Source organism: Leguminivora glycinivorella, chromosome Z (genome assembly GCF_023078275.1).
Source record: "Leguminivora glycinivorella isolate SPB_JAAS2020 chromosome Z, LegGlyc_1.1, whole genome shotgun sequence".
In the NCBI taxonomy this organism is placed as follows: Eukaryota; Metazoa; Arthropoda; class Insecta; order Lepidoptera; family Tortricidae; genus Leguminivora; species Leguminivora glycinivorella.
This window is the reverse complement of record NC_062998.1, coordinates 34,246,914-34,274,898: the sequence shown is the minus strand read 5'-3', so window position 1 is coordinate 34,274,898 and position 27,985 is coordinate 34,246,914. Positions and strand designations below refer to the sequence as shown.

The window sequence follows — 27,985 nt, the reverse complement described above, 5'->3', positions numbered from 1 at the left end:
TAAAAAAAATGCCAAAACACAAGGGTGGGGTTGCTGGAGAGCATCACGTGTATTGTTTACAGCAAAAATGCCAACTTTTTAGAACGTCTATGACTTGGAAATGTCTTTATCTGTCCTTAGGGATAAGGTACTGAAAATAAAACACGTAATGTTTTTAACTTATAATATTTAATTCAATATACACCTAACACTACCTTGCGGACACAAGAAAATATAATATATCCAATATAATAAAGTGATATATGTCAAAAAACCCACGAAATATAGATGAATGCAAAAATAATACTTCAGTTAACTTGTCCTGGTGTCGTATGTAATAATGATAATCCGTAAAATGATACAGAACGTGACACGGGAGTGCGGCGAGTGGTTCGATGCCTACGTATCGTATAGCCCCGTCGGTTGGAAATTATTACAAAATCTACTTTATATTGCACCATCTCAGTCATCTGTTTAACGGTTTGCGTTTAGATCTAAACTTAATGTTATACAAAAGTTATAAAAACGCGATTTATTTCTAATGCACAGTCGACGTCATAATACACCGATTGCTATTTATTTCTTTAATTTTAACTATTCATTGTGTTACACATAACGTATTTTAATCATACCTACAAGAAACGATATTTAAATGTTTAATTACTACACAGAATAGCTTATACATATTTTTATCGTAGGTATGGGCGATTGGGTATGTTTGGATTACTTTAAGTCAAACAATAACATTATTCATGTAAATTTACATATCAGTCTATGTGTGATGCCAAACAATGTGTGTAACGCGGTATTGAAATTGTAATCTTCTTGACAACACAAACAGAGACTAGTTGACGAGACAATACTCTCTATTTCGTCAAGCTCCCTGCTAACGAACAAACCATACCTACAGACGTAGTGCGAAAAGCTTTTCCTTCGTATTTTTCCGGAAACGTTCGCATTTGTCATGCCAGTTCAGACAGTGTCAGTACATCTTGTACAGAGACTGACTGAAATAGCATGCTACACTCGTATGTTTCCATAAAAATACGAAGGAAAAGCTTTTCGCACTACGTCTGTAAAAAAATTACCAAGGCCGAATGTTTGTAAAGCACAAATCTGGAAATCATAAAGATAACCCTACATGCAACTGGGTATGAGCAGATAGTAATTATTGTCATGTTTATAAACGATTTCCGGATTTAAACCCACCCCAATACTGAGACACCAAATCGTATGAAACATTCATATCATATCACTAGTATATTTATTATAATTATTTAACATTGCCTACCAAGCGCCATATTATCAAAGTTCTCCTTTTTTTCTTCTTTCTATATTTTTTTTTGTTGGAAACCAAGTTAGCCAAGTAGGCAATGTTAAGTACCTATAGATTCGTTGGCAAAAACATACACCTTTCCACTGTATACAGAGTACAGACTCCATGGCTATCATACTGGCATATCTAACTGACAACTGGCTGAAAAGTGTGGGAGTACCAATGTAAGACATTTTAATAGCACTACCTCATTGACACACTCACATCAAAGTCAGATCCGAATCAGCTTTAAATTGAGAGCAAATTACACATTTCATATTAACATAACAATGATCCGATTGCTAATTGTTTTTTTTTTAATACTACGTCGGTGGCAAACAAGCATACGGCCCGCCTGTTGGTGAAGACGCATACACAGTGTAAACAAGGACATGGCACCTAACTGTAGTCGGACCGAACGAACGCTCTGGCATCATATTTATTTGCTACCGTAGCCTCACAGAGCGTAAGGGACAAGATGGCTGCATATGCAATGGACTAAATAGCTCATATCATTCTCACTCTTACTTCGTAAAGATTAGTGCCAGTACAGCCGTGTGTTATGCCACGAATTCGAGCCATATTGTACGGTTCGCCAAAATGGCGTGCGTGATACGAACTCGTCTTCGCACTGAGGCATGACAAACGAATGGTCGGTCGGAATTAAATGAACGGGCCCATCTATAGTTTAGAATATTTGCTTGGCATCAGGACGTCGACTGCGCAACCGTCGCCAGCCACCTCACAACCACTGACTTAGGTGGACTTGGCTTCGGTCAACACCGTCTATCTATAGGCGAGATTAGGTACAAAACATTCGATCACTTACGTACTATCGCATTGCTAGCAAAGCTACTGTTCGGAGCGGTGTAAAATCTTCATCTTATTGCTTTAATACTTGTTTGTAGATATTTTAATGTTTCAAATTAATTTTAGATACAGGTACAGTTACAAGTTATGAATTGTCATCTTTCGAGTTTCAACTACCTCTAGGATTAAAGTTCTAAAAATAAGTGTCTGACATTGATTCTGATTGTTACTGCAATCACGTTCATAATGGGCGTATATATAATATAGCGTGCCTGAGCTAGTTTCCTTCAGGTGTCACTATCAGACCAGCTCGGTCTCATGTAAAATGCAATGAGAGTATCAAAATTGGCTCAATCGACCGAAATAAATTGGACCAACTTCATCCATCGGTACTTTGGGTTAAATTTAAAGATTAGTTATAAAATATAAATAGAAGACATAGGTAATTTTATCTGGTTCAATTAACAATGTAACGCTAAAGAAGGTACTTCCCAGAAGTTATGGAGTGGATTCTTTATAATCAACTCCTCCTTTCTATCATGTTACTTTAGTTCTTACTGACTGTTTACTCAAAGTCATAGCTCAAACCAATTAAGACTTCCACTGCCTCTCCGGCGTTCGGAAACGTATGAGACATTTCAATTTTTATGAAATAAAAATATCTTAGAAATAAAAACATACTTTAAGACTAACTGAATACCTCGAATTAGTATATCGTGTTCTAAGTAATCATGGTATACATCCAGTTTTCTTTTCTCATTATCCTCAGAGAAAAACTATTTTCAAATGTGAGAAAAACATTACTTGGAATGAATACATTTAATTCAGTCAAATTCGCATTGCATTGTTATTAATTAGCCAATACTACTAATCATAACTTTATAATTGATACATTTCATAATAACATACCTTTCTGGTATTATTCTTTATTTAAAATCGACCGGAATACATGTATTGTTAGATAGATACATAAAGTATGAAATCATTTTCATTGACCATTGGAATAAACAATGTTATGACTAAACTGAATGCATTTTTACACTTATTTAAGATATATGGATCCAATCAGCCACAGTGAAAATATTTCATGACTTGTTAAATTAACTTTTACTTTATAAAGCATATTTTATTATTTGTAGTAGAGGGTAAATGTTTTATGCATGATATACCTTTAGGGTAAAAGTTAACTCCAGGAATTATAACTGGATTAGTTATTTTTCCTGACACATAATACATTTGACTGGAATATATTTAATAATAATGGAAAAAAAGCTTTATTTTGAAGGACAAACTAAGAACACATTTTAATAAGATAAATAACACACAAATAGACAGACGGCTGTCACAAATGAAAGGCGTAAATGATTATTTTTTTAACTTATTAGGTTACATTTAATAAAGTCGTAATTAAAACATAAGAAATGCATAGTATTAAACTGTGCATAGCAAAATTGTGCATGAAGTTGCTTATTATTTTAGCAAATACTGCATTTACATTTTATGTTATTCCATTACAAAGTCTTTCCCAAACATTAATGCTAATATTAGCATTAGTGACAAGTAAACCTATTTCAGACTTTGTAATATTTATAAATAATTTTAATTTGTATACAAGACATACTGGGTATAAATAGTCTTTACAAATGTTAGAAATAATAATAAATGGAAAACTGTAAAGGCCTGAATAACATATGTCTTAGTATAAAACCCATATTGTTTTGTAATATTCATTATTTTTAGTTTATGGCATATATTCAATAATTATAAGTTTATAAAAATAAGTTGAATATTACAGTGTTAGTTTTATACGTGCATGAGGTCGCGCCGGGCCGCTCGCGTCGCGGCGTGCAGCGCCGCAGTCGCCAAACATTACAGTAGCACACATTTCTTTCTCTTGACGGGCTCTGGAGGCTCCAGTGCTGCCAGTATAGCCTCATCAAACACATTCTTCAGCCCTTTCTGGAACATAACAATTATGTATTATAAACAAACACCTTGAACCTCCTAAGGCAATACAAATGAAAAAAAAATTACAACTTTTAGTGCAGAGAATAAAGATTTGATTTGAGAATAGAAATTAATAAGTACTACAGGTAGGACTCTGAGCCCTAGGAGAGACTCAACCTAAAAATGATGATACAAGGATATGTAATCATATATTTTCACATAAAAATAAATAAATTATGGCTAGTCACTAACCTGTGTAAGAGCAGAGCATTCTACATATTTAACTGCTTTCAGTTCTTTTGCCAGTTTTTCTCCTTGTTCTAACGATACAGGCTTTTGTTTTATCTTAGCGAGTTTTTCCATAGTAACAGGGTCATCCCTAAGATCAATCTGTGTCCCCACCAATAAGAAAGGTGTTTTTTGCTGATGGTGTGTTATTTCTGGTACCCACTGAAAACACAAGAGATGTAATTCAATATAATCTATTGTATAAAAAAGCATATAAAAATATGAGTACATTATGAAATAGACACTAACCTTTTCCTTAACATTTTCAAATGAACTTGGGCTAACCACACTGAAGCATACAAGGAAAACATCAGTCTGCGGATAACTTAGTGGTCGTAGCCTGTCATAATCTTCCTGTCCTGGAATATAACAAAGTAAACAAATTACATCAAGATACATTCATTGGCTTGTGAATGCTAATAAACTTATTTAAGGCTGCTTTCAAAAAAAACGTCAAAAGAATGTAAAATTGATAGTTTTAGTCGGTGAAATACTACACTTTCCGTTATCCAATAGATTTATTTAATTCAAGTTCCAGTTAGAGCATCTTATTATCTTGATTTTTATAAGACTGGATTTTTGAAAACTAACTCACTAAATTAATTATGAATTTTTCTCTAATGCACATTTAGAAAAACGCACGTATAGAGCTGAATCAGTCGATCTTATTTGTAAAATTTGGACAATTTTGAATATTAAAACGGGTAAATTTATAATTCGTATATCCTGTACCACAATCATTTCAGACTAGATTTTTATTTTAAGTTTTTGAAAAAGAGTAAACTAGCCTAAGGCGAATTCAATTTTTTTCAGAAATTACCTAAAACTAAGTGACAATTTCTTTGAAAATCTACATCACATCGAAGTAAGTTTTGTAATAAATTAATCTGCAACGTTTACTTAAATTGCTGTTATGCCTTAGTGATTATAAATTGCTATTATTGATTTTTGCCAATTTTTTGAAAACGAGCCTTCACCGGTACAATTATTACCACTTTTGGACATTTTCTCATATTTTGTTAGACCAAGTAGAAAAAGTCCTATAATATATATTTATAAACTACTCGCAAAGCCCTTAAATTTGATACCACACACGGTATGATCGAGTGCTCGGTTGCGATTTCACTATTTTTAACACGAAAGCCCTCTTAAAATAAACATGATTTATAAAGTATATGAGATTATCTCAGAACTTGAATTTGCAGTTTTCCATGATATTATGGGATAGTATGGCATAACTTTCGTTTAACATCATTTAACTCTCATCTTTATACTAAAATACTAATTATTATATAATCCTCAATGTACACTGTTACTATTTTAATTGTCGAAGTGTCTTTTCTAATCGGCTCTAAGTTTTATTTAATTAGTCTGTAAAGGGTGCATGTATATGAAGTACACTTAATAGGTAGGTACTGCTATTAATGTATGTGTACAATTGACTAACCTGCAGTATCAAAGAGCCCTAGAGTGTAAGGCTCCCCGCCAATCATGACAGTTACGGCATAGTTATCAAACACAGTGGGCACATACTCCGAGGGAAACTTGTTGGTAGTGTAGCTGATAAGTAAGCATGTCTTGCCGACAGCACCATCTCCTACAACCACACACTTGATAGTCTGCATCTTGGTATGAACTCTTGCTAATGTATTACTCTGTACAATAATTCCTTGATCATAGCAACCTCTGCAGCAATATTGTCTGGAATGGAAACAGATATTACATATTGTATATACTTGACAAATTGATGATAGTTAAAATATTTGGGTAAATTGAATCCATGCTCAGGATTATTTCAACATTATTCTTTTTCTTTCCAGTATAGCATGTCAAAGTTAAACAACACAAACATAAAAAGAGAACAAAAGTACAGAGCGCTGCAAAATTGCATGGAAAAATTATGAATTAATTTCATTGATAAATTATGAATTAATTTCATTGATAAATTTGCCATGCATTTCTGCAGCTCACTGTACCTGTTAATACAAGAAAGAGCATTAAAGTAAAATAACATGATTTGTAACTAAACTCCAGTTACAGCAAGGAAAATGCTTACAAAGCAAAGCAACACAATCGCTTGAGCCAGTAGTAGAGACAAACACAAAAAGTAATGCTTAATTTAGGTAGTTGGTAATGATATGTAAACAGCCTGCCACTAATAACAACCCACTGATAACAATGGCTTGCTCACTTGATGCTTATGAATGTTAGACTATTGCTTGATGAAAAAAAAAAACAATATCTCCAAAATTATTCATGTGTGAAGGATTATTCATGTTTATACCCTCCTGTACGATTGACATGTTTAGCTAGGCTGTTAATGTTAATTTAAGGAATAAATAAATAAAGAAATAAATAAAGAAAATTCTTTGTTTTGTTTAAATATACATAATTATACTCATTTGGAATCACAGTCAAAAAAGCAAAGCTGCACAATATATTTATGCCATCAGAATAGGTTTGAGGAGCATGTTTCCTACTCTAAATCATAGATCTTACTTCGTACAGAAACTATTTCTCTGACAGAGTGAAAGAGGACAATGACACCTATTTATGTCATGTAAATAAACTGATATTACAAAGTAAGCTTGTGCATGAAGAAAAATAAAACAGTGCAAATAAAATAATAAGATAATATACAAGTTCCAAACCAAGTCTGAATCTAAAATAATTAATATTTCAACCATGTCATGTCTCATCACCTTTTACTACATCGTCGTTGGTATTTTTGGAGATGAAAAACGTTGTACGAGTAAGGAACTTCCTTAAATATCTAGTAATACAAATAACAGCAATAAATGCGAAGGTACGTTGTTAATATCGTAGCTTAAGGATCATTTTTACATAATCACGATAAAATACAATTTGACGTCCATTTTGTGTGAAATGAGAAGTCGAGGCAGAGTAAAGATCATGCATCACTGCCAAGCCATTGATAAGATATTGAAACAGAAAATATATTGACTTACCTTGCAATGTAGAAACAATGTATACACCATATATTAACTTAAATCGTAGTAAATACAGAAGATAACTGCAAAAAAGCGCGTTACGGATTATAACGTTAATGGTGACGCCATTGATTAATCAATCGGAAATAGTGCTGTACCACACATGCTATAGATCTGCAATTTTGTCTCTGGTCAGTACTCAAACTTAAAAATATTATTATTATTATATATAATCAATATTAGTATAGGATGAACGAATACATTGATAAATTTAGTGAAATAAAATGTATACAAATAATTAATTGGGTTATTATTAAATACCGGCTAAATAATTTATAGTGTTGACACACTGAAGGACTAGATCACAATCTTGGTCCGCTTGGACGTTGGTCGTGGACGTGGCCTTGAGCGCACGGACGTTCGGACGTCATAATACTCACTAGGAGAAGAACGTCAACTTCATACAAAAAATGACCCTTTCCAATCACACACACACTTACACACCTTCACACGTTAAAGCTAGGAACATACTACGCGGACGTCCGTCGTAAATCGACCGCGACCGCGACCGATCAGTGTGCACGGAACAAAACATCCAGCGAGCCAGATTTCGATCGGACGTCCATGCGCTCAAGGCCACGTCCACGTCCGTCGACCGATAGTTTGCACGGTTATATGTATTTCCATTGTCCAGATTCCCGTCCGCGGTCGATTCACGACGGACGTCCGCGTAGTGTGTTCCTAGCTTGAGCCGCCATAAAGCTAAGAACATACTACGCGGACGTCCGTCGTAAAACGACCGCGACCGCGACCTATCAGTGTGCACGGAACAAAACATCCAGAGAGCCAGATTTCGATCGGACGTCCGTGCGCTCAAGGCCACGTCCGCGTCCGTCGACCGATAGTTTGCACGGTTATGTGTATTTCCATTGTCCAGATTCCCGTCCGCGGTCGATTTACGACGGACGTCCGCGTAGTGTGTTCCTAGCTTAAAGCTGGGAACATACTACGCGGACATCCGTCGTAAATCCAGTGAGTATTAAGCTAGGAACACACTACGCGGACGTCCGTCTTTCGACCGCGGACGGGAATCTGGACAATGAAATCTTCTTAGTAGTTTGTGGTCCAGATCCCGTCCGCGGTCGATTTACGACGGACGTCCGCGTAGTATGTTCTTAGCTTTAAGTTTGAAATTCGGTACGACAGTCTATTAAAGCTTTTATTAGAAATGCTGGCAATAAGTTAACATACGTCATAATGACAGTGAATGAAACAACTTTGAATATGCTTTGAATTCCATTCAATTTAAACAAACGAATAACGTGCATGTGCACTTCATGGATATTCAAGGTTTTACACGTCACACTTATTTGTTTGTTGCTGAAATAATAATAATAATAAGTGCTTGTTAAATAAACACTTTTGTCAAATTGTCAGGCCTATTGTTACCCTATCAATCCGAGTGAATCAACATGTTTTTGGGGGATATTTTTCCTAATTTTACAGCCAATACTACAGAAGGAGAAATAAGTTTTCACGATTGGTTAGGCGATTCGTAAGTATTTTATTTGTAGTATTAAATTTAGTCATGTGGCTCTTAGATTATTCTAGACACCGGCGCTACTTTGTAATTTATACCTCTGGCTTTCTGGTATCAATACATGTAATTTCATTAATCCTCAGTAATATTCAGGACCAAATTATAATATGTACCAATAAATTGTAAAACGTTTACAGATGGGCTATATTGTTCTCGCATCCATCGGATTTCACGCCCGTGTGCACAACGGAACTAGCTCGAGTAATCAAATTGTATCCTGAGTTCACACGTCGAAATGTGAAAGTTATTGGATTGTCTTGTGACTCCATCACATCACACCATGAATGGTGCAAGGATATTAAATTCTATGCCGGTACATGTATAATATTGTAATACATAATTAATTATTCACTACAAAGTCTTTTTGAGATAGGTGACTCATGAGGGTTTTAGCTTTGAGGATGAAGAAAACTGTCATTGTTTTGTTCTCTTTATTTGACTTAAATATAAATAAAAATGGTGTTTATTCCTGGTTTTTACAGGTAGTTATTTAACACTTAATATTAACCTAGTATATTCAAAGCAAGGTTTCACTAGAACCCTTTGAAGATGTGTAGTCCTCTTCCAGTAACTTCCATTTGTCTCTGTCTTGGGCCTCCCACTACCAGTTAGTCCCAGCTATTTTTCTGATGTTGTCAGCCCATAGTGTAGTGGCTGTTTTCTTTGTCTTTTACCGCCTGGACCTTTCCAGGCTGTTATTTACTAAAATATAATAATTAGCATAATATTTGTTGTAGTGTCCGCCATCAACTCCTGAGTGATTACATCAGTCAAATTATAAATTTGATTAATTAATATGAGTCAAAATTATTACTGCCCAAAATGACATAATGTGTTGCTTAACTTCAAATCCGGGTAAAACTATTTTGCTTTAGGGTTGATTATTATAAAAAAAATGTTATTATCTGAAAGATAATCAACCTTATAGCAGAATGGATTTACCAGAGTTTGAAGTTAAACGACACATATGTACTTAAAGAGATTAGTTATATTTTGTAAAAATGGATAACTATTTTGAATATAACCCCACAATTTCGATATTAAAAGTAGACCTTGGTGGCTTAAAAATGTTAAATGTGAAATAACTCAATTCATTGAGTTGCAATGCGCCCCATAAGCCCCAAGCTAAAGCCCCATAGTTTTCTTCTGTCCTAATTGCCAGTAACTTAGGAAGTTAATATTACAGGTTGCAGTGAGGATGAGAAATTCCCTTATCCTATAATTGAAGACTCTGACCGCAAATTAGCCACTCAGTTAGGCATGATAGACAAAGATGAGCTGGATGTCGCAGGGATGCCATTGACTGCGCGTGCTGTCTTTATTGTTGACCCAAACAAGAAGTTCCGGCTCTCTATTCTGTATCCTGCTACCACTGGCAGGAACTTTGAGTAAGTATTTTGTTATATTTCAAACATAAAAGTACATTATGATACTAGTGCTAGTTAACTTACAGTTACTATGTATAAGGTCTTTCAGCCTGTTACCACAGTGATGTTAAATTGGCTCTCCAATATTCGGGTCACTATCAAGTTTACCTTATCGCTAAACGACTATTTCGGCTAGATGTCAGAAAATTTAAATATACAGTCAGTATAAAGTCAATTCAGCTGGGATGACATGAAAGTAGAATACTCAATCAGCAAAAAGTAAATTTAACTGGATGGCTAAGACTTAGAATGAATGAGTAGCCAAACGTCTGGAAATATACATAGTCCGTATGATTAGCATATCTAAAAAGCCAAAAGTGTAGTTAGTTAATTGACGTCAACACAGAACTATTCAGTAGCAAAACGTCCGGAAATATAATGTGTCATCGCCATGGTTTATAAATATGTAACAGAACAGTTCTTATTAACAGTGCGAGAAGGTTTGAATTCTCAAGACACTTAAGCATTTTAAAACCAGACGTTTTGCTAACGGGTCGTTTGGCGTTTATTCTATTTAGCAATAAAGACATTAAACAATCCAGATTTTTTGCTCCTTGACCGTTTAGCGTTCATGTCTGTTTTGTAATACAGACATTCGAAGATGAAGATGTTTTGCAGTTAGATCATTTTAAATTGTTACGTTTTAAGATCCAGACGTTTTGCTAAAGACACATTTAGCATTCATGTCTACGTAGCCACAAAGACATAACACAATCCAGACGTGTCAGCTATATAGTCTTTTAGCGATAAGGTAAATTTGATAGTGACCCCAATATTCGTGTTATTGCATGATGGTATTATTTTTTAGGGTTCCATACCTCAAAAAGGAAAAACTGAACCCTTATAGGATCACTTGTGTGTTTGTCACGGCCAATTTTCTCCGAAACTACTGAACCAATCAACTTGAAATTTGGCACACACATGTAAACCTGTGACTCAAACATGCAATTAAAATAAAGATTTTTTTTATACTAATGTGCAGATTTCACTGCTGCTTACACTTCAATGGACGTTATTATCCTTATACTATTATTAAACTTTACAAAAGTTGTTAAGTGAGATTTTATTGATTGCAGTGAGATTCTACGTATCCTAGACTCGTTACAATTGACTGACAAAGCCAAAGTTGCTACTCCTGTGGATTGGAAGGTGAGTAATTAGTCTACTACTAGAGTTTAAAATAAAAAGACTGATTTTAGGGTTCCGTACCAAGAGTTGTTCTTAAGGTGGCTCGCTTTCCATACAAAAAACATCTACCATTTATTTAGTCACCGCACACTACAACTAAATAAAAATATGCGCATACATCTACTATACATTATCCGTCGTCGCGGTAGTGAATGAAATACATTGTTTCATACAGAAATCATGGACAAATCCATGTGAATTTTTTGTTAATTTTACGTAAATGTGCGTGCCAAATTTTTGTGTACAGACACAGAGCCGTCATATTTCGCGCATTTTTAGTTGACATTGTCATCAGTGTATTTTTTTATTTTTTTAATGGAATATTTGACTATTACTATAATATTGCTTTCCTATTTTTCATACAAAAATACAATACAATCCTTTATTATGCCTTTGTTGATAAAATAAAATACACACGTCTGGTATAACACATTATACATAGGTCTGGTATAATACATTATACATTATACTATGGTGTGGGCATAGTATTAGTAAAGTATTGCATTTACTGAGCTGGTTGACCTATGTTATTGTTGTGTGTGTGTTGTAAATGTTTTTCTTCAACTAAATGGTTATATAGGTACAAGAATATGGGTAGCTTTTGCACATTGTAATTTTTCCTCAGTCACCCGTTGACCACGAACGCTGTAAAGTGTTTGAAACATCGGGATGAATTTTAAACTCATACGCGATTTAATCCGTTTTCATAGTTTTTATTTCATGAGTAACTATCGCGGTAACTGAAGACAATATTAACTAAATGGTTACAAATAATAATTATCATCAATATAATCTGGTCCAGGCAGGCAATGGTCGCGCGATAAATGATAAAACATCTGGCCGTCCCTATAATCGCACTTACTAATAGTGCGACAGGGACGGCCTGATATTTTATTGTCTATCGCGCGACCATGCTACCCGTGCTGTACTAGCTTTTGCCCGCGGCTTCGCTTGCGTTAGAAAGAGACAAAAGTAGCATATGTCACTCTCCATCCCTTCAACTATCTCCACTTAAAAAACATGTCAATCCGTCGCTCCGTTTGGCCGTGAAAGACGGACAAACAAACAAACACACATTATCTTTGGTCAAACAACGAATTCTTCCACTTCAGATTATAGAGTAACCAGCTTTTCCCATTTATAATAAACTAGCTTTTGACCGCGGCTTCGCTCGCGTAAGAAAGAGACAAAAAGTAGCCTATGTCACTCTCCATCCCTTCAACTAAATCCCCTTAAATAATCACGTCAATTCGTCGCTCCGGTTTTGCCGTCAAAGACGGACAAACAAACAGACACACACCCTTTCCCATTTGTAATATTAGTATGGATTTGACATTATTATTTATATTATTATATTTAAATAATTATATATGTATAGCCCAATTTCGTCAGGAACAGCGTGTTATGTAATGGCGTCGTTGGTGTACAGTCGTCTGTCACGCCGTGAAGGTGCGTTCGATTCCCAGGATTCTATAAACTTTTTGTATTTTTTTGGATATAAATTTCGTATTTTTTATTGACCGAGCAAGAATGGAGAGCCGAAGGTATCAATTTTATCTTAGAGAACACTTTGATTTTTTTATTGTCATTTTGATATAAAACACAACTTTTAATACCCTCGCTAAATATAATATTTTATCGAAATTACTCCTTAGATAAAAAAAGTCCACTTGAGTTTTTAAAGCATTACGTTACTCAGTTTACTATTGCATTTTCATTTACTAATTTAAGATTTCAAAAGCGATTTAAATACCCTTGCTCCATCGAAAATAAACAATTAGAAAAAAAAAAACATTCGAATCGTAGTTTAGAAACTAAAATTTATCTATACTTTTTTGGAATTTTTTAAAATATCAGATTAGGATAATTATGTTAGGTTAGAAATTCTGAGTTCGACGAACCCAAAAATTATTACCAAGGTTTTTAATCTTTTTTGTGGAAAACGCTCAGTAACTACTGTACGAGTACATATAATAAAACAAAAAATAGTGTCTCATAGTGTTGTGTTCCTGCCGGTGAGTAAGGCTGCCAGAGCTCAACGAGGGTGTGGGGTGCTGACGACGGGAGGACTTACGGAACTAATTTATTGTTCCGTCTATTGTCCTTTGAGTCGTCGGCAACCCAAACCCTCCTTTGAACTTGTACACTCCTTTTTGCTGTGCACACGCAGCAAAGGGGAGTGTACAAGTTTCTAATGGGGCGGCAACGCGCATGCGACACTCTTTGAGTTGCAGGCGTCCATAGGTTACGGTGACCGCTTTCCATCAGGCGGACCGTATGCTTGTTTGCCACCGACGTAGTATTAAAAAAAAAAGAGAAAAAGTCCTGGATTCGAACCTAGTACTTCCATGCAAATCATGCGATGGCACGTATTTACCGCAAGGCTATTTAAACAAGCTGTCGCCGCGTGAAATTATCGACTAGAAGGAATACAAAAACACTGTTTGTATGTGTGAGTGGTACTTAAAAATAGTGTAAAATAGTAAATTTATCTACATTAAGGGGATTAACGTTACAATGAGAAGTTGAATGTTTGTTGTAATACGTCAATTTTAATATTAAATGTTCGCGAAGCATAATTGAAAGTATATAAATGCCTGTACGACTCCACAAAAAAAATAAGACTGGTAATTTGCAGATTAACGCCATCTAACGCAGCCTGAGCTTCGGGTAACCTAAGCGAGCCACCTTAAATGACAATTTTTATTCGATAAATCTAGTTAATAACACTAGTATATTTAACTAAAATTCCCAAATTGAAAGGTGGGCTCCTTTCCATTTTAGCATTTTCGCTCCTGTAGCATCTTAACATTAAATATTTATGGCCAGTTGCATCAACCACATTTGACAGACACATCATCGTCACGCAGCAGACGTCTATGGAACTTCCCATCTTTAACGGTGACAGACGGTTTGATGCAACCGGCCCTTAACCTCATTAAGGTACAGTTGCATCAATTTGACAGACACATCATCGTCACGCAGCAGACGTCTATGGAACGTCCCATACAATAAAATTTAACGAACGCTTTAACGGTGACAGATGGTTTGATGCAACCGGCCCTAAGTCGAAGTTACCAACGACTTCCTTCTCGACGTTTCGGTATATAATTTATACCTCTATAACTCGAAAAAGTAGACAATCTTCTTATATCTGGAACTATTTAATAACAAACCTCCGTAACTCGAAAAAGACGGGTTTATTATGCATGTTACATCTCTTGCTCAAATAATTTTCTTTATTAGAACTTCTCTTGCTGTTCCCAAACCTCGTTTCATTGTGTTATCCAATATAAATATTGAACAAAAGTAAAATGTCTTCAGATGGGTGATGACTGCATGGTGCTTCCGACTGTTCCCGAGGATAAGGTGAGTGAGGTGTTTCCTGACGGAGTGACCGTGGTTGACCTGCCTTCTGGCAAGAACTATATACGCAAGACACCCTGCCCGAAGATGTAGCCTGGGCTAGTGCACCTCTCTGTTTGGCTCACTATTGTTATTTGAGGTTTATGTTTAATTTCGTGGACAAAATTGTTTAAAATAACTGTTAAATTTTAAATGAACTTTTTACAATAAAAGGAATATATTCACATTTTTCCTATTTTTTAATACTGCGTGGTTATACATATTTCCATATCTTAATATTACAGACTATACCTTTTTTGGAATAAAAATAAGCAATTATTACGGGTCTACAGAAAAAGAAAAAGCTATGCTAACTATAGGATATCTACTAGCAACCTGCGCTGGGCACAATTATATCAGTTATCCTTAACTCTTTGATCGCCAAGAACCACTAGGGGTAATTATTTATTTATCGTAGGGCAAATCGTTTCTCTACTTTAAATGCTTAAAATGTCAGACTTCAGATAATCGATTGCGGTCGTCGATCTGCCAATTCTCCGCTAAATTTGGTTGATGATTGATGAACAATGTGGTGTACTGTCTGATGCGGGCAATGACGGACGCTGTCAAAGCCATTGTTCTGCTGACAGATACGGTTTATTCGTAATTTACTAGTAGAGGTATTGGTGTGTGGCCACACGAGAGGCAAGGCGACCCGACCCGTGGTCCAAACTCTGTCCATCTGGTTGTGCCATGGGGCCCACAGGTAAGTAATATTATCGTTCGTGGTTACTGACCAACAGTTGAATAGAGTCTTGTTAACCCTTAAGCTAGGAACACACTACGCGGACGTCCGTCGTGAATCGACCGCGGACGGGAATCTGGACAATGGAAATACACATAACCGTGCAAACTATCGGTCGACGGACGTGGACGTGGCCTTGAGCGCATGGACGTCCGATCGAAATCTGGCTCGCTGGATGTTTTGTTCCGTGCACACTGATCGGTCGCGGTCGCGGTCGTTTTACGACGGACGTCCGCGTAGTATGTTCCTAACTTTAAATTGGTAGCGGCAAACTACTTTCCATCATACTTAACCTCTCGTATGCTTAGGAGCAGATCTGCTCCATATTGTTTCAACTTTAACATGTACTTATTATGACTAATATATTAATGACAATTTTTTGACAGACGCATACGAAAGGTTAAAACAAAAACTCATCTCTACAATAAGAATTACAGTTTAAAATCGAATGACTAGATCATACGACAAAATGGTTAAAGGATTAACTCATGATAGCGCCTGCAAAAATAATATAGCGATGTATAATGTTTGGCCTTATTGCTAAGATTATGTCAAAACGTTACACCGAAAATTCCGTCTTTGATCATCTCATTCGTTTTTGGTCAAGTTTTTAGATTCGTTCCATTCTAATTTCGTCACCTATTCTTCACTCTTCTTTTCTCTTCGCAATGAAAGCTGAAGACGATAAATTGGTTTGTATGTAGGATTTTGAACTAGATTAAAGTAGTATACAATGTATTGTTTAAACTTAGGTATAGCGTTATTAATATTGTTTGTACGTAACAGTAGTCCGGAATGGCGAAAATGCTTAGGTTGTGAAAGATTGTCTAAATAGTAATCACTAATCAGAAAACTAGGAAAAACTATTCAGTCCGTCGGTTAGATTATCAAAAAATTGTGTACACATATTTTTCTTTTTTCTCGTATACGAAAAATGACGACGGTACAGTGCGTTGAAGTTTCGCGTGTCGTCACGCCTATGTACAATTTTTACTTAAAGTGACGTTACAAGCCCCCACACATCTTTGTATTTTTTCATTAATTAGATAAAACGAAAAATATGTGTTCAATATTTTTGGACGATCTAACTGACGGACTAAACAGAATGCCACTTTTTTACGACATGCTCCCCGGGTGCGTATCGATCGATATAACCTTTTTTGATATATTTTTAGTCGTTATAACGATCATTTGATATAATTATTGAATCATATAACAACAAATAATATACTAACAAATTGTATAATTCTTATTTAATATAATGATCATTTCTTCGAATAACATTTACTATAACATATTTTAAGTATAATGCTTATTTCCGATAATAAATAAATTGTATAACACAGATTCTTTCTAAAGCACAGTTAGAATAAAAAAAATTGTACAATAAATTAGATCCATCATTTACCAGAAAAGTAGATTGGGTTAGAACTGTGATCCCTACACACAACGCGCTGCTACCAGAAAAATAGGTTAGGTTCGGTTAGAACTGTGACCCTTAAACATACGTACTGCTATCAAAAAAGTAGGTTAGGTTAGGTTAGAACTACGATCCCCTCAAAAAAGAATAAAATTACTTCATGAAATGTTTTATACTGTTTGCTAGTTATATTATACTAGTCGTATATCAGAACCACATTATAAATAACTATCTTTATTTTGTTGTTATACGGAAACATAAATATATACATTGTTATCAAATGAAAAAAAATATTATACTCATTAAGATATCTTTCGGATAAAATTCAGAAAATATCTATAAGATATCTATAAAATTCTAGGACCATTTGGAAAAATTCTATATGCCTAGTTTTTTTGTAAATCTAATGTCAAAGTGGTTCTGCGACAGAGCTTCCTCGGGGCATCCATTAATCGCGTCATACGTTTTTGGCTTATTTTAGACCCCCCCCCCCCCCCATGGTGATCTTTGGTGATATTTTCAGGACCCCCTCCCCCCCGGCCAATATGACGTGTAATTTTTTGGCAACTTAAGTAGATTTTTTTCGAATACATGAATCAACGAATCAACCAAATCTTGGCACTAAAAATGGCGCGAAATTCAAATTTTCTTAGGGAATCAAACCTTCGCCCTTATCTTATCTTAAATCTGCGGGGGCCCTTCCGGATACACTACCCCCTACGATCCTAAGATCCTTCAGCTATTCACGAGCTTCTCGACCATCTCCACGTATCGGATGATGAGGCTCATGGGTAGCTCTCTGAAGTCCTTTGGTACCAGGTAGCCCGCTCCAAAGTTCTTCATTCTTTGTCTGGCGAGGGCGTGACATTCACACATTAGATGTCTGACGGTCTCTTCCTCTCCTCCACACATGCGACAATCCGTGTTGTCAGCGTGTCCCATCTTGGCCAAGATTCCTTTGACCCCGTAATGGCCTGTGAACACCCCCGTTATAATTTGGAGTTGTCTTTTGCCTAGCTTTCCTATTAGCTTTTTGCTCCATCCAGAGTCAACCCTCCGCATAAAGAGCTTTGAATGTTTCAGATTTACCAGGGCATCCCACTCTTTTTGGTGATTAGCCTTTGTTCGGTCTTTCATAGCCGTTTTAATGGTTCCTTGTGAAAGGCCCACAAAAGGTTCCGGACTTATGAAGTTGTTTTCAGATCCGGCCTTGGCAAGTTCATCAGCATTTTCATTGCCAATGAAGCCTTCGTGTCCCGGTATCCATACCAGTTCCCGGTATCCACCTTGTTTTGCCTTCCAAGCTTGTTAAGAGCTTGGATGTCGAGAACCTTCGCCCTTACATCTTTAATAAATTTTTAAGTGTTATGGCTCGTCGATGATTCCGCCAACAACGTCAAGGTTTAGGAAGGGACAGGTTTTATGAAGACAATTAGCCGTTGAGCCCAACATTTGTCAAATTTGTCGCCTTTTTAACCGCCGCCCAAATCTCAATTCGTCTGTTTTTAGGGTTCCGTAGTCAACTAGGAACCCTTATAGTTTCGCCATGTCTGTCTGTCCGTCCGTCCGTCCGTCCGCGGATAATCTCAGTAACCGTAAGCACTAGAAAGCTGAAATTTGGTACCAATATGCATATCAATCACGCCAACAAAGTGCAAAAATAAAAAATGGAAAAAAATGTTTTATTAGGGTACCCCCCCCCCCCCTACATATAAAGTGGAGGCTGATATTTTTTTTTCCCATAAAGTCAGTTTCCATAATGTCATTTGTCAGAATCATCGAAATCCGTAATTACCACATTCCATACCATCATTTGTCATACAAATTAGCGTCCAGAAAAGTCAATTTCCATAATGTGCTTTGGCAGAATCGAAAACTACTATAATAGATACTAGAAGGACTAGAGAATGAAACTGCTATCAGAAAGTAGGTTAGGTTAGGTTAGAACTGTGACCCCCCGGAAAATGAAAATACTATCAGACAGTAGGTTAGGTTAGGTTAGAACTGCGACCCCCTGGAAAATGAAACTGCTATCAGAAAGTAGGTTAGGTTAGGTTAGAACTGTGACCCCCTGGAGAATGAAACTGCTGGAAAAGTAGGTTAGGTTAGGTTAGAACTGTGACCCCTGGAAAATGAAACTGCTATCAGAAAGTAGGTTAGGTTAGGTAATAATATGGGCAACAATTAATATGGCAATAATTGCTTATGGCGTTTGAATATTCTATGAAACCATATTATTGCACTTAATAATATGGCTAACAAATAGTATGGCATTGTATGATTATGGAAGGTAATATTCGGATAAACAACGAGTATGTCATATGATTTTTATGGTAAACAAATCATTCGGGCAAATGAAATTCAGGCAAGTTAGATTCGGGCAAATGAATATTATGTTAAATGACTGTCGGGCAAACAATAGACAACCATTTTTTTTCATTCCAACCCTAACGTGTGATATATTGTTGGATAGGTATTTAAAAATGAATAAGGGTTTACTAACATCGTTTTATTTTTATTTTCGGAAATAATCGCTCCTAAAGGAAAAAAAAGTGCGTCCCCCCCTCTAACTTTTGAACCATATGTTTAAAAAATATGAAAAAAATCACAAAAGTAGAACTTTATAAAGACTTTCTAGGAAAATTGTTTTGAACTTGATAGGTTTAGCAGTTTTTGAGAAAAATAAGGAAAACTACGGAACCCTACACTGAGCGTGGCCCGACACGCTCTTGGCCGGTTTTTTTTTAATGTTTGTTATTTGATATCTAATCATTATTGGACCGATTTTGAATTTTTTTTTGACTGAATGTATATACATACATATAGTGATTTATGTGTTTTTATGAGAACAGCATGCATTTATGTCCAGAAGAGTGACATTTGATGCAGTGGAACTGCTGATGATGATCAGAACTGAACTCCTCAAATCTCAACGGCACACTTATAGTGACTTTGTTATTTTTATAAGAACAGTATAGAACAGTGACATTTGGTGCAGTAGAACTGCTGATGATGAGCAGAACGGAACTCCTCAACGACGCGTACCTCATGTTAGGAGATTTATTTTCTTCGTTATGTTCGTTCAGAATGTTGGGTTTTCATGTCACATTTTGGACCAGCTCAAGTTCTAGTGAAGGGATAGTTTAAAAAATACACATTTCTACATAATCCAACATTCGCAAGTTTCTTTCACCAGAAACCCAAAAGCGGCGTTTTTTTCTTAACAAAATATTTAGTGCCATGATGGTTGACCGTCCGTCTATAAGTAGGTATACGTGATGAGGGCAAACTAATAACCGTTTTGCACCTAGCTGCTCTTTGCACTGCACAACGCAAGTGCCAACTGCGAGGCAAATTACGGCGCATGAATTTTTAAAACTCAGCTCAGGTTTTGACAGTCTGGTTATGTTAAAGTTGATATATTAAAAAAATTGCTCAGAAATATGAATTCTCGTTTACTAACTATAACACAGTGTATCACACAGGAACAAAAAAAATACACGTGATATGTTCCTGACCCCCCCACCCCCCATGGTGATATTTGGTGATTTTTCTATGACCCCTCCCCCCCCTATACAGTATGACGCGATTAATGGACGCCCCCCTCCCAGCAGAACCACCAAAATATTTTTCTAAGTACACATGCTATTTATACGTATACCACATCAAATAATTCTATATTAATGCTATATTTATCCAGATTAATATATCACTCTTTTTATTCTGAATATACAAATTTATAACATGTCAAACTACTATGTATCAAGCGCCTGCACAAATCATCGTAGCAAATAATGAGTACTATATCTTTTCAAAGCTTTGCATCAAGGCGTTGTTCAGTCTATTTAGTTTGATATATCGTAAATTCGTGTATTCGGAATAAACAGAGTGATTTAGTAAATTAGATAAATATAGAATTAATATAGAATTATTTGATGTGGTATGCGTGTAAATAGCATGTGTAGTTAGAAGAATATCTTGGTGGTTCTGCTGGGAGGAAGCTCTGTAGCAGAACCACTTTGAAATCAGATTTACACAAAAACTAGGCACATAGAATTTTTCCAAATGGTCCTAGAATTTTATAGATATTTTCTGATATGTTAATGTTTCCGAAAGACAATGTGGTTCTGCCGGGGAGCATGACGTCCAGAACTGGGTTTTTATAAAAAAGGATACCAATCTATAGGTACCTATGTAACATTGTATACAACCAATAAAAAATAAAAACCGGCCAAGTGCGAGTCGGATTCGCCCACCGAGGGTTCCGTACAAACTTATTTCAAAGAACCTAGTTAAAATAATCTCATGTTTCTCACATAACTCTTAATGACTTGATTTGAAGACTAATAATGAGCATTAGGTATTGTGTATAACGCCATCTCTCGGTGAATTCACTAACTAATTTGTTCGACCTGTACATAGTATGTTGGTTTTTCAGGGATCATTCTTTATAATGTTAACCGATTTAAACAGTTTTTATTTGAAAGAAGATGATTTACGTAACATCTCGTATTCATTTGAAGTACGATATACATCCGCAAGGGTGCTTAAATTGAAAGTAAAAATCTGAAAAGCTTTGTCTGTTTGTCCGTCTTTCACGGCAAAACGGAGCGACTTATTGACGTGATTTTTTAAGTGGAGATAGTTGAAGGGATGGAGCATAAGCTACTTTTTGTCCCTTTCTAACGCGAGCGAAGCCGCGGGCAAAAGCTAGTAGTCTATAATCTGCCGAAACTTCAGCTTGGTCTACGTCTACAGGTATACTCGTAGGGTAAAATCACCAAAAGATGAACAGCTAAGCGAATTTCTTAACTTTTTAAGACAATTTTTTTCATTATGTTTCCAACAATTTAAATTTTTTTATGTGATACCGCATTTAATTGAGTCTAGAATAAGCTACTTTCGGGACTCGTGTTATGATTCAGTAATTTTATAAAAATAATTATTGGGTTGGTAAGAAAGTAATGAGCGAATCATAACCAATATTGTAATTTTTATTTAATTTATTATTTTAATCATTTATCAAAAATATAACGGCCTTCGTTATCTACTACTTGTCTCCATCGTTCTGGTAAAGAATGAATAGCATCGGCGAAGAAGTTCTTAGGTTTAGATTCAAAAAACTCAGCTATGTACTGTCGTAGATGGGCTTGATCATCGAACTTTTTTTCATTCAAGGCATTGCTTAGCGATCTGAACAATGCGTAATCCGTAGGTGCCAAGTCTGGAGAGTACGGTGGAGGATGAGGTATCACTTTCCAACCTAGCTCCAATAGCTTTAGCCGAGTCACTTTTGCAATGTGTGGGCGAGCATTGTCGTGTAAGAAAAAAACTTTAGCATGCTGTGGACGATTCTGACAGATTTTTTGGTTTAAATTTTCAAGCTGATTACAGTATACTGATGCGGTAACAGTCATTCCACTTGGTAGGAGTTCCCAGTGAATAATACCATGAATATCCCACCAAACGGACAGCATAACTTTTTTCGGGTGAGGCTCTGTTTTTGGTGCCTCTATTCCTTTTTCGTTTGGAGCTAGCCACTGACGTTTGCGTGTGTGATTTATATATAAGACCCATTTTTCATCTCCAGTGATAAGATGGTCCAACCAGTTGAATGTGCGGCGAAAAGACAGAAGTTGTATGCAGATATCGGCACGGCGGTTTAGTTGATCTCTATCAAGTTCGTGCGGTATCCAAACACTGTATTTGTAGTTTTTTCCCAACTCGTGTAAATGTGTTTCTATGGTGACATGAGAGCAGCCTAACTCGGTAGCAAGAGTACGACTCGTTAGCCTCGGATCTCCTTCAATTAAGGTTTTTAATTTGGCTACATCAATCTTCACCGGTCGACCAGACTTAGGTTGATCTGATAATGAAAAGTCGCCATTACGAAACCGCTGGAACCATCGTTTCACCGTGGCCTCAGACACAACTTCAGGAGCAACACGCTGACATATATTACGCACTGCTTCGGCGGCTGAATGGCCAGACTGAAATTCATATAGTAAGCAATGCCTTACATGCACTTTTAATTCGTCCATTTTCTTCCTTATATTAGCTCGGCGACAGCTAGTGAATGACTGACGAGAAACTGTGCGACTCGCCCTTTATATACTTTCGACCATAGAAGATTCTAGAACTCTCTCAAAAATTTTGTGTGGAATTCAATCGATCGCTCATTACTTTCTTACCAACCCAATATATCTAAAAAGGGGTCAAAATTCCCAATAGTTGAACAACGTGCCCTATCTCTGAACGATTTGACCCCGATAGATGAACCACGATAAAGTTAGAATAATGTGCCCGATATATGAACGATGTAACTCCAATAGATCAACAGGCGGGGACAAAAGTAGCATTTGAGGGAAACACTTTAACTTTGCGCCTATTGTAAATGCATTGGTATTAATATAAAATTATCGTAAAAAATATTCGTAGTTAAAAAAATAAAAAATATTCTAAAAATTAAAGCGTTCATCTTTGCAACCACTACCTAAAACTTGAACGAATTAATTTAGCTGGTTCATGTTCTGGACACAACATTTATGAATTGAACGAACTAATTTGATGCACAATTCATTTGCTGGAATCCTAAAAGAACGCAAGTAACGCAACCTAAAAGATGAATCAGTAAATTTTCCTAGTTCACGTTTTGGGTACAGATTCTTTAGTTGAACAATCCCATTTTCATACAAATTTAAACTAAAATAAATCCTCATTAGGAAAAAAATCTCCGTTCATCTTTTGGTTAAAAAAATCAACGACCAACAAACAATCAGTTTGATGTACAAAAAGTACATCTATCTATTTTATTAGAATTTATAATAACATTTGAAAAAACGAGCCTTTGTCCAAAAGTTGACCGTCGATCATCTTGGCACGAACGTACAATATTGGAACCATAACTTGACTACCAAATATATCATAAAATAAGTAAAAAAACTTAGTTCTTAATAATGTAAACATTGGAGACAGGCAAGAATATATAATATATACGGAAGTAAACCCGGTCAAAAAAAGTAATATTTGATTTTTTACGAATTAAAAAACTTAAATTTTGAAGGCCTTTCCTTAATAAGAAATCCATACAACATGAGATTTTAGCGTGAAGTGCAAACTCGACGACCGCTCACGGACGTATGCATGGCTCAATTGTTTGGGAATTAAAATTTTAGCGTCGGCGATGAGTTGCTGTGTTTAAGAAAAATACTCCCGGGTGCGTAAAATGATTCATGAATTAATTATTTTCATTTTTAGACCCATTGGTCATCTTCTGGGTGTCGGTCATCTAATGGTGCAACTACCCTACTCATTTGTTTTTGTATGTCCTGATACCTTCACCGATTCTGTCCTAAACTTTTGTGACCAGATTATATGAAAGAGCCACAGTAGTAATATATTTAAATTATCTAATAACAGACCAAGCTTCTTACGTAATAATTGTAAGCGAATACTTTCGCGTCAAAATTTCAAGATAGTCATAGTCATCTAGAATCGCGGGAGAGATCATTACGAGAGGTATCTATTGTAAAAAGTAGCAGGTGTAGATCCGTTTAACAGATACACTGATCAATGCTTTCAACGTTAATAATGATTTCTTGAATGAAAATGCGCTCGCCCAGTCCGGTGGGTGGCCCGCGTATGCCGAGTACTAGTGAAAGCCCCCACTTTCATTGCGAGTGGGGCGGTCGTCAGCCGTCACCAGTGCCACAACAAAAGTGAACGTCGTCGCGGGTGTAGACGCAACGAGTCTGTCAGTCGCTATCGTGACAGTAGGTCGAGCGTGTGTTGCGCGTCTCGTGCCGTGAATCGTGTTCTCGTGATGTCCAGGTGGTGGATGGTGGTGCTCCTGGCGGCGGGGGCGGCGGCGGCCGGCGGCCGGCTGCCGCGGACCTCGCTGCCCGCGTCGACGGCTGCGCCCAGCACCTCGGCCGCGCCGAAGTTGCCTTCCAGAAATATTACACTCTCCTCCCGGAACTCTGTCCGAAATAGGTGAGTCTATGCTGCTTTGTTTACTATTTCAGCGGTTTTTGGGAACAACAACTTTACAAAGTGACAAGGTGATTTGGAAAGTTAATGCTTGTTACAGTCATTTATGTGAGTAGTTAAGTTGTTACGAGTAAGCACCTTCATAAATCAAAAGCTTGCAGGGTATAAGTTTGTATTTGTACAAGACTGCATGTTTTAAAACTTTTCGTTTTAGTTGCAAGTAGCTACTTACATTAAATTAGGTACATGACACATTTTTGTGTGTTTACTACTAACACATGTTATGTTTAGAATTTAAGTAATCTATGTTTAGGTTACATGTTTGATATGAGATCTTACTACACTATTATTTGCATTAGTATGTTTGATGCATTCACGTGAGTAAGTTTAGTATTTACTTTTTGCGGGTGCCCTCTATTTCGCCTATCATTAATTCGCATAATTTGAATTCGCATAACAGATTTGGCATAACATAATTGTTCATAACATTGAATAAGCATAATATTAAAAATGCATAATTCTTATTTCGCATAACAATGAATCTGCATAATTGAAATTTGCATACTATTATTTCGTATAACTTTAATTATCCTAAAATGAATTGCCATACTTACTAACTGTATGAGGATCCTTATAGGGAGAAACTATTCATTTTATTATTTTCAATTCATAATGTAATTTTTGGCGATCATGATGAGAAGATAAACATAACTTTGGCATGTAACAAATTTATAGTGTAATTTTTATCATGAAATAAAGAAATCTAAATCTAAAATCTATGGAGAAAGCGATTGGATCAATCAGAGGCTGATTTTCCAATTTCGAGCGCTCGATTTTGAGTGTTTAATTTTATACTGTCTCACTTATTAAGCATGAAAAAAATAGGGGTAAGTAAGGTACAGCGGGGCAAATCTCGAGTGGGGGGCAAATGTAACTGGTCAATTTCTTCCATGTTTTACAATGTTTGCATTTAAAAAAAAAAACTGTTTATTTTTAAGAAACATACATGCATTTATGAACTTATCTGCTAATCTTAAATTAAAAGGATTATTTGAGTTAAGGAGTCTTTATTTTATTTATACATTACTTATTAAGTTTTTTCGTTTTTTAGGGTTCCGTAGTCCACTAGGAACCCTTATAGTTTCGCCATGTCTGTCTGTCCGTCCGTCCGTCCGTCCGTCCGTCCGTCCGCGGATAATCTCAGTAACCGTTAGCACTAGAAAGCTGAAATTTGGTACCAATATGTACATCAATCACCCTACACTGAGCGTGGCCCGAGTGTTTTTCAGAAAATAGAGTGTCTACCAGTTATGTAGTAAGCGTGTTCAGTGGGTACATGTAATAATGGAATAATGGAAATAGTGTAATAATGGAAAAAATGGATTAGTTACAATTGCCTTTTAGTCTAGATTTGCCCCGCTGTACCTTACTAAAGAAATTGAAAATGGATAGTATTTAAATAATATTATTTCATGGTTCAGATTTTCGCAGATCGCACGTGCCGATACTGATACCCGAGCAAGCGGAAGATTCCAATATTCAAAAATTGGAATCTTGGGCGTTGCGAGGGTTTCAAGGCACATTAACCTTCATACGGCACGTTAAACATTGCCACCGAGTTTGAAAACCAAATTTGTCACCACCCCAACACGAACAAAATACTGACTATAAAACATCAAATTAAATCAAATCCATCTATTTCTTCAATATTTATGATTCAAAATCATCATTTATGGGTAAAATTCTATTAAGTAGCTAGCTTAAGACATCAAGTTTAAATCTGTATGAAATTACTTTGAACTCTTGTGGATAAAATGCAATTTTGCTATCTATTTTCGAACAGAAAAGTAAGCCGTTACCCGTTAGTGTGGTGAAAATATAATTTTCTTGTATGCCATTTAAACATTCTACGAAACAAAGTTATGCTTATTATACTTATACCAATTCATCGTTATAACAATTTACATTATGCGCATTAGCATTATACGAAATCTGTTATGCGAAATAATGATATGCGTATTAAACATTATGCGTAATAAACGGTATGCCAATTCATATTAGGAGTATTCAGTTATGCGAATTAATATAGACCCCTATTCTCCTTATACTGATCAACATTTGTTCAGTGACTTTCAAAAATTATGAAGTCTTTAAATTTTTAATTTTTCATACAAAATAAATATTAGCTTCAATGTACGCCATTATTGTTGTCATTGACGTTGTCTGTCACACTTTAGACTTAACAGAATTCGCAATACATTACCTCTTAGAAAAAACCTTCAAGGGTGATAAAAATCAAAATACATGTTATTTTTAAAAGTCGCCGAACAAATGTAGATCAATATAAGGAGAATAGCCTAGAGTTCAATTATTCGCCTTTGTTACAGGCCCCACTCTGTATGTCAGGTCGAAACTTCGGAGGGCCATCTGTACTGAAAAACATTGTGCCTAAGTAGCAGCTCTAATAGCTCTAGCTAAATTTCTCGCAATGCTCACGAGCACCGTGTATACCTCCACTACACATTGGTAGTATTCTCTAATTCCTAAATTGTTGTTGGTTACCTAAATGTTGACATGGTTTGAAATTAATTCTCTAATACCTAAGTATCTACTTATACTATTACACATTAGCTTAGATAGATAAAAAGCGGGCATATATAGTATTCATGAAAGTATTCTCACTCGAGTTCCATAACTCCTGCAAAGGCTTGTTCGAAGAGTTGTACAGACTGTACAGAGCAGAGTTCGAATTGTGATCTTTTGATGTTGTACAGTAATTAACTGAAGGTAAACTCATTTTGAGAATAGACGACTTTTTTTAAAGAACTCGTCACTTAATTTATAATAAACCCTTACTTAATAATCGTACGTATAATTTTAAGGGTCAGTCTACTCCCTTTTTCCTAGAATTTCATTCCTCT

The 27,985-nt window shown here is 36.0% G+C and overlaps 3 protein-coding genes across 3 annotated transcripts in view; 2 read left to right on the top strand and 1 right to left on the bottom strand.

The window, feature by feature from the left end:
• Positions 1-149: 149 nt before the first annotated feature.
• On the bottom strand, positions 150-7,445 carry LOC125240967 (cdc42 homolog). The gene is made up of 5 exons (XM_048149191.1): positions 7,309-7,445; positions 5,787-6,040; positions 4,589-4,698; positions 4,304-4,501; positions 150-4,063 (listed from the first exon to the last, which is right to left on the bottom strand). Exons 2-5 carry the CDS (start codon positions 5,962-5,964, stop codon positions 3,974-3,976), a joined length of 576 nt encoding a protein of 191 aa, XP_048005148.1. The 5' UTR covers positions 5,965-6,040; positions 7,309-7,445; the 3' UTR covers positions 150-3,973.
• A 1,143-nt stretch (positions 7,446-8,588) lies between these two features.
• Positions 8,589-15,100, top strand: LOC125241119 (peroxiredoxin-6). Its single transcript, XM_048149449.1, has 5 exons — positions 8,589-8,845; positions 9,028-9,203; positions 10,077-10,278; positions 11,394-11,466; positions 14,830-15,100. The coding sequence occupies exons 1-5, from the start codon at positions 8,763-8,765 to the stop codon at positions 14,962-14,964; spliced, it is 669 nt and encodes a 222-aa protein (XP_048005406.1). The 5' UTR covers positions 8,589-8,762; the 3' UTR covers positions 14,965-15,100.
• Positions 15,101-24,812: 9,712 nt separating this feature from the next.
• The window catches only part of LOC125240719 (fibrinogen alpha chain), a 79,237-nt gene continuing 76,064 nt past the window's right edge, over positions 24,813-27,985 (top strand). Inside the window, exon 1 of the mRNA XM_048148745.1 lies at positions 24,813-25,067. Within this exon, the coding sequence (XP_048004702.1) occupies positions 24,898-25,067 (170 nt within the window). The 5' untranslated portion in view covers positions 24,813-24,897. The remainder of the gene's footprint in view (positions 25,068-27,985) is intronic.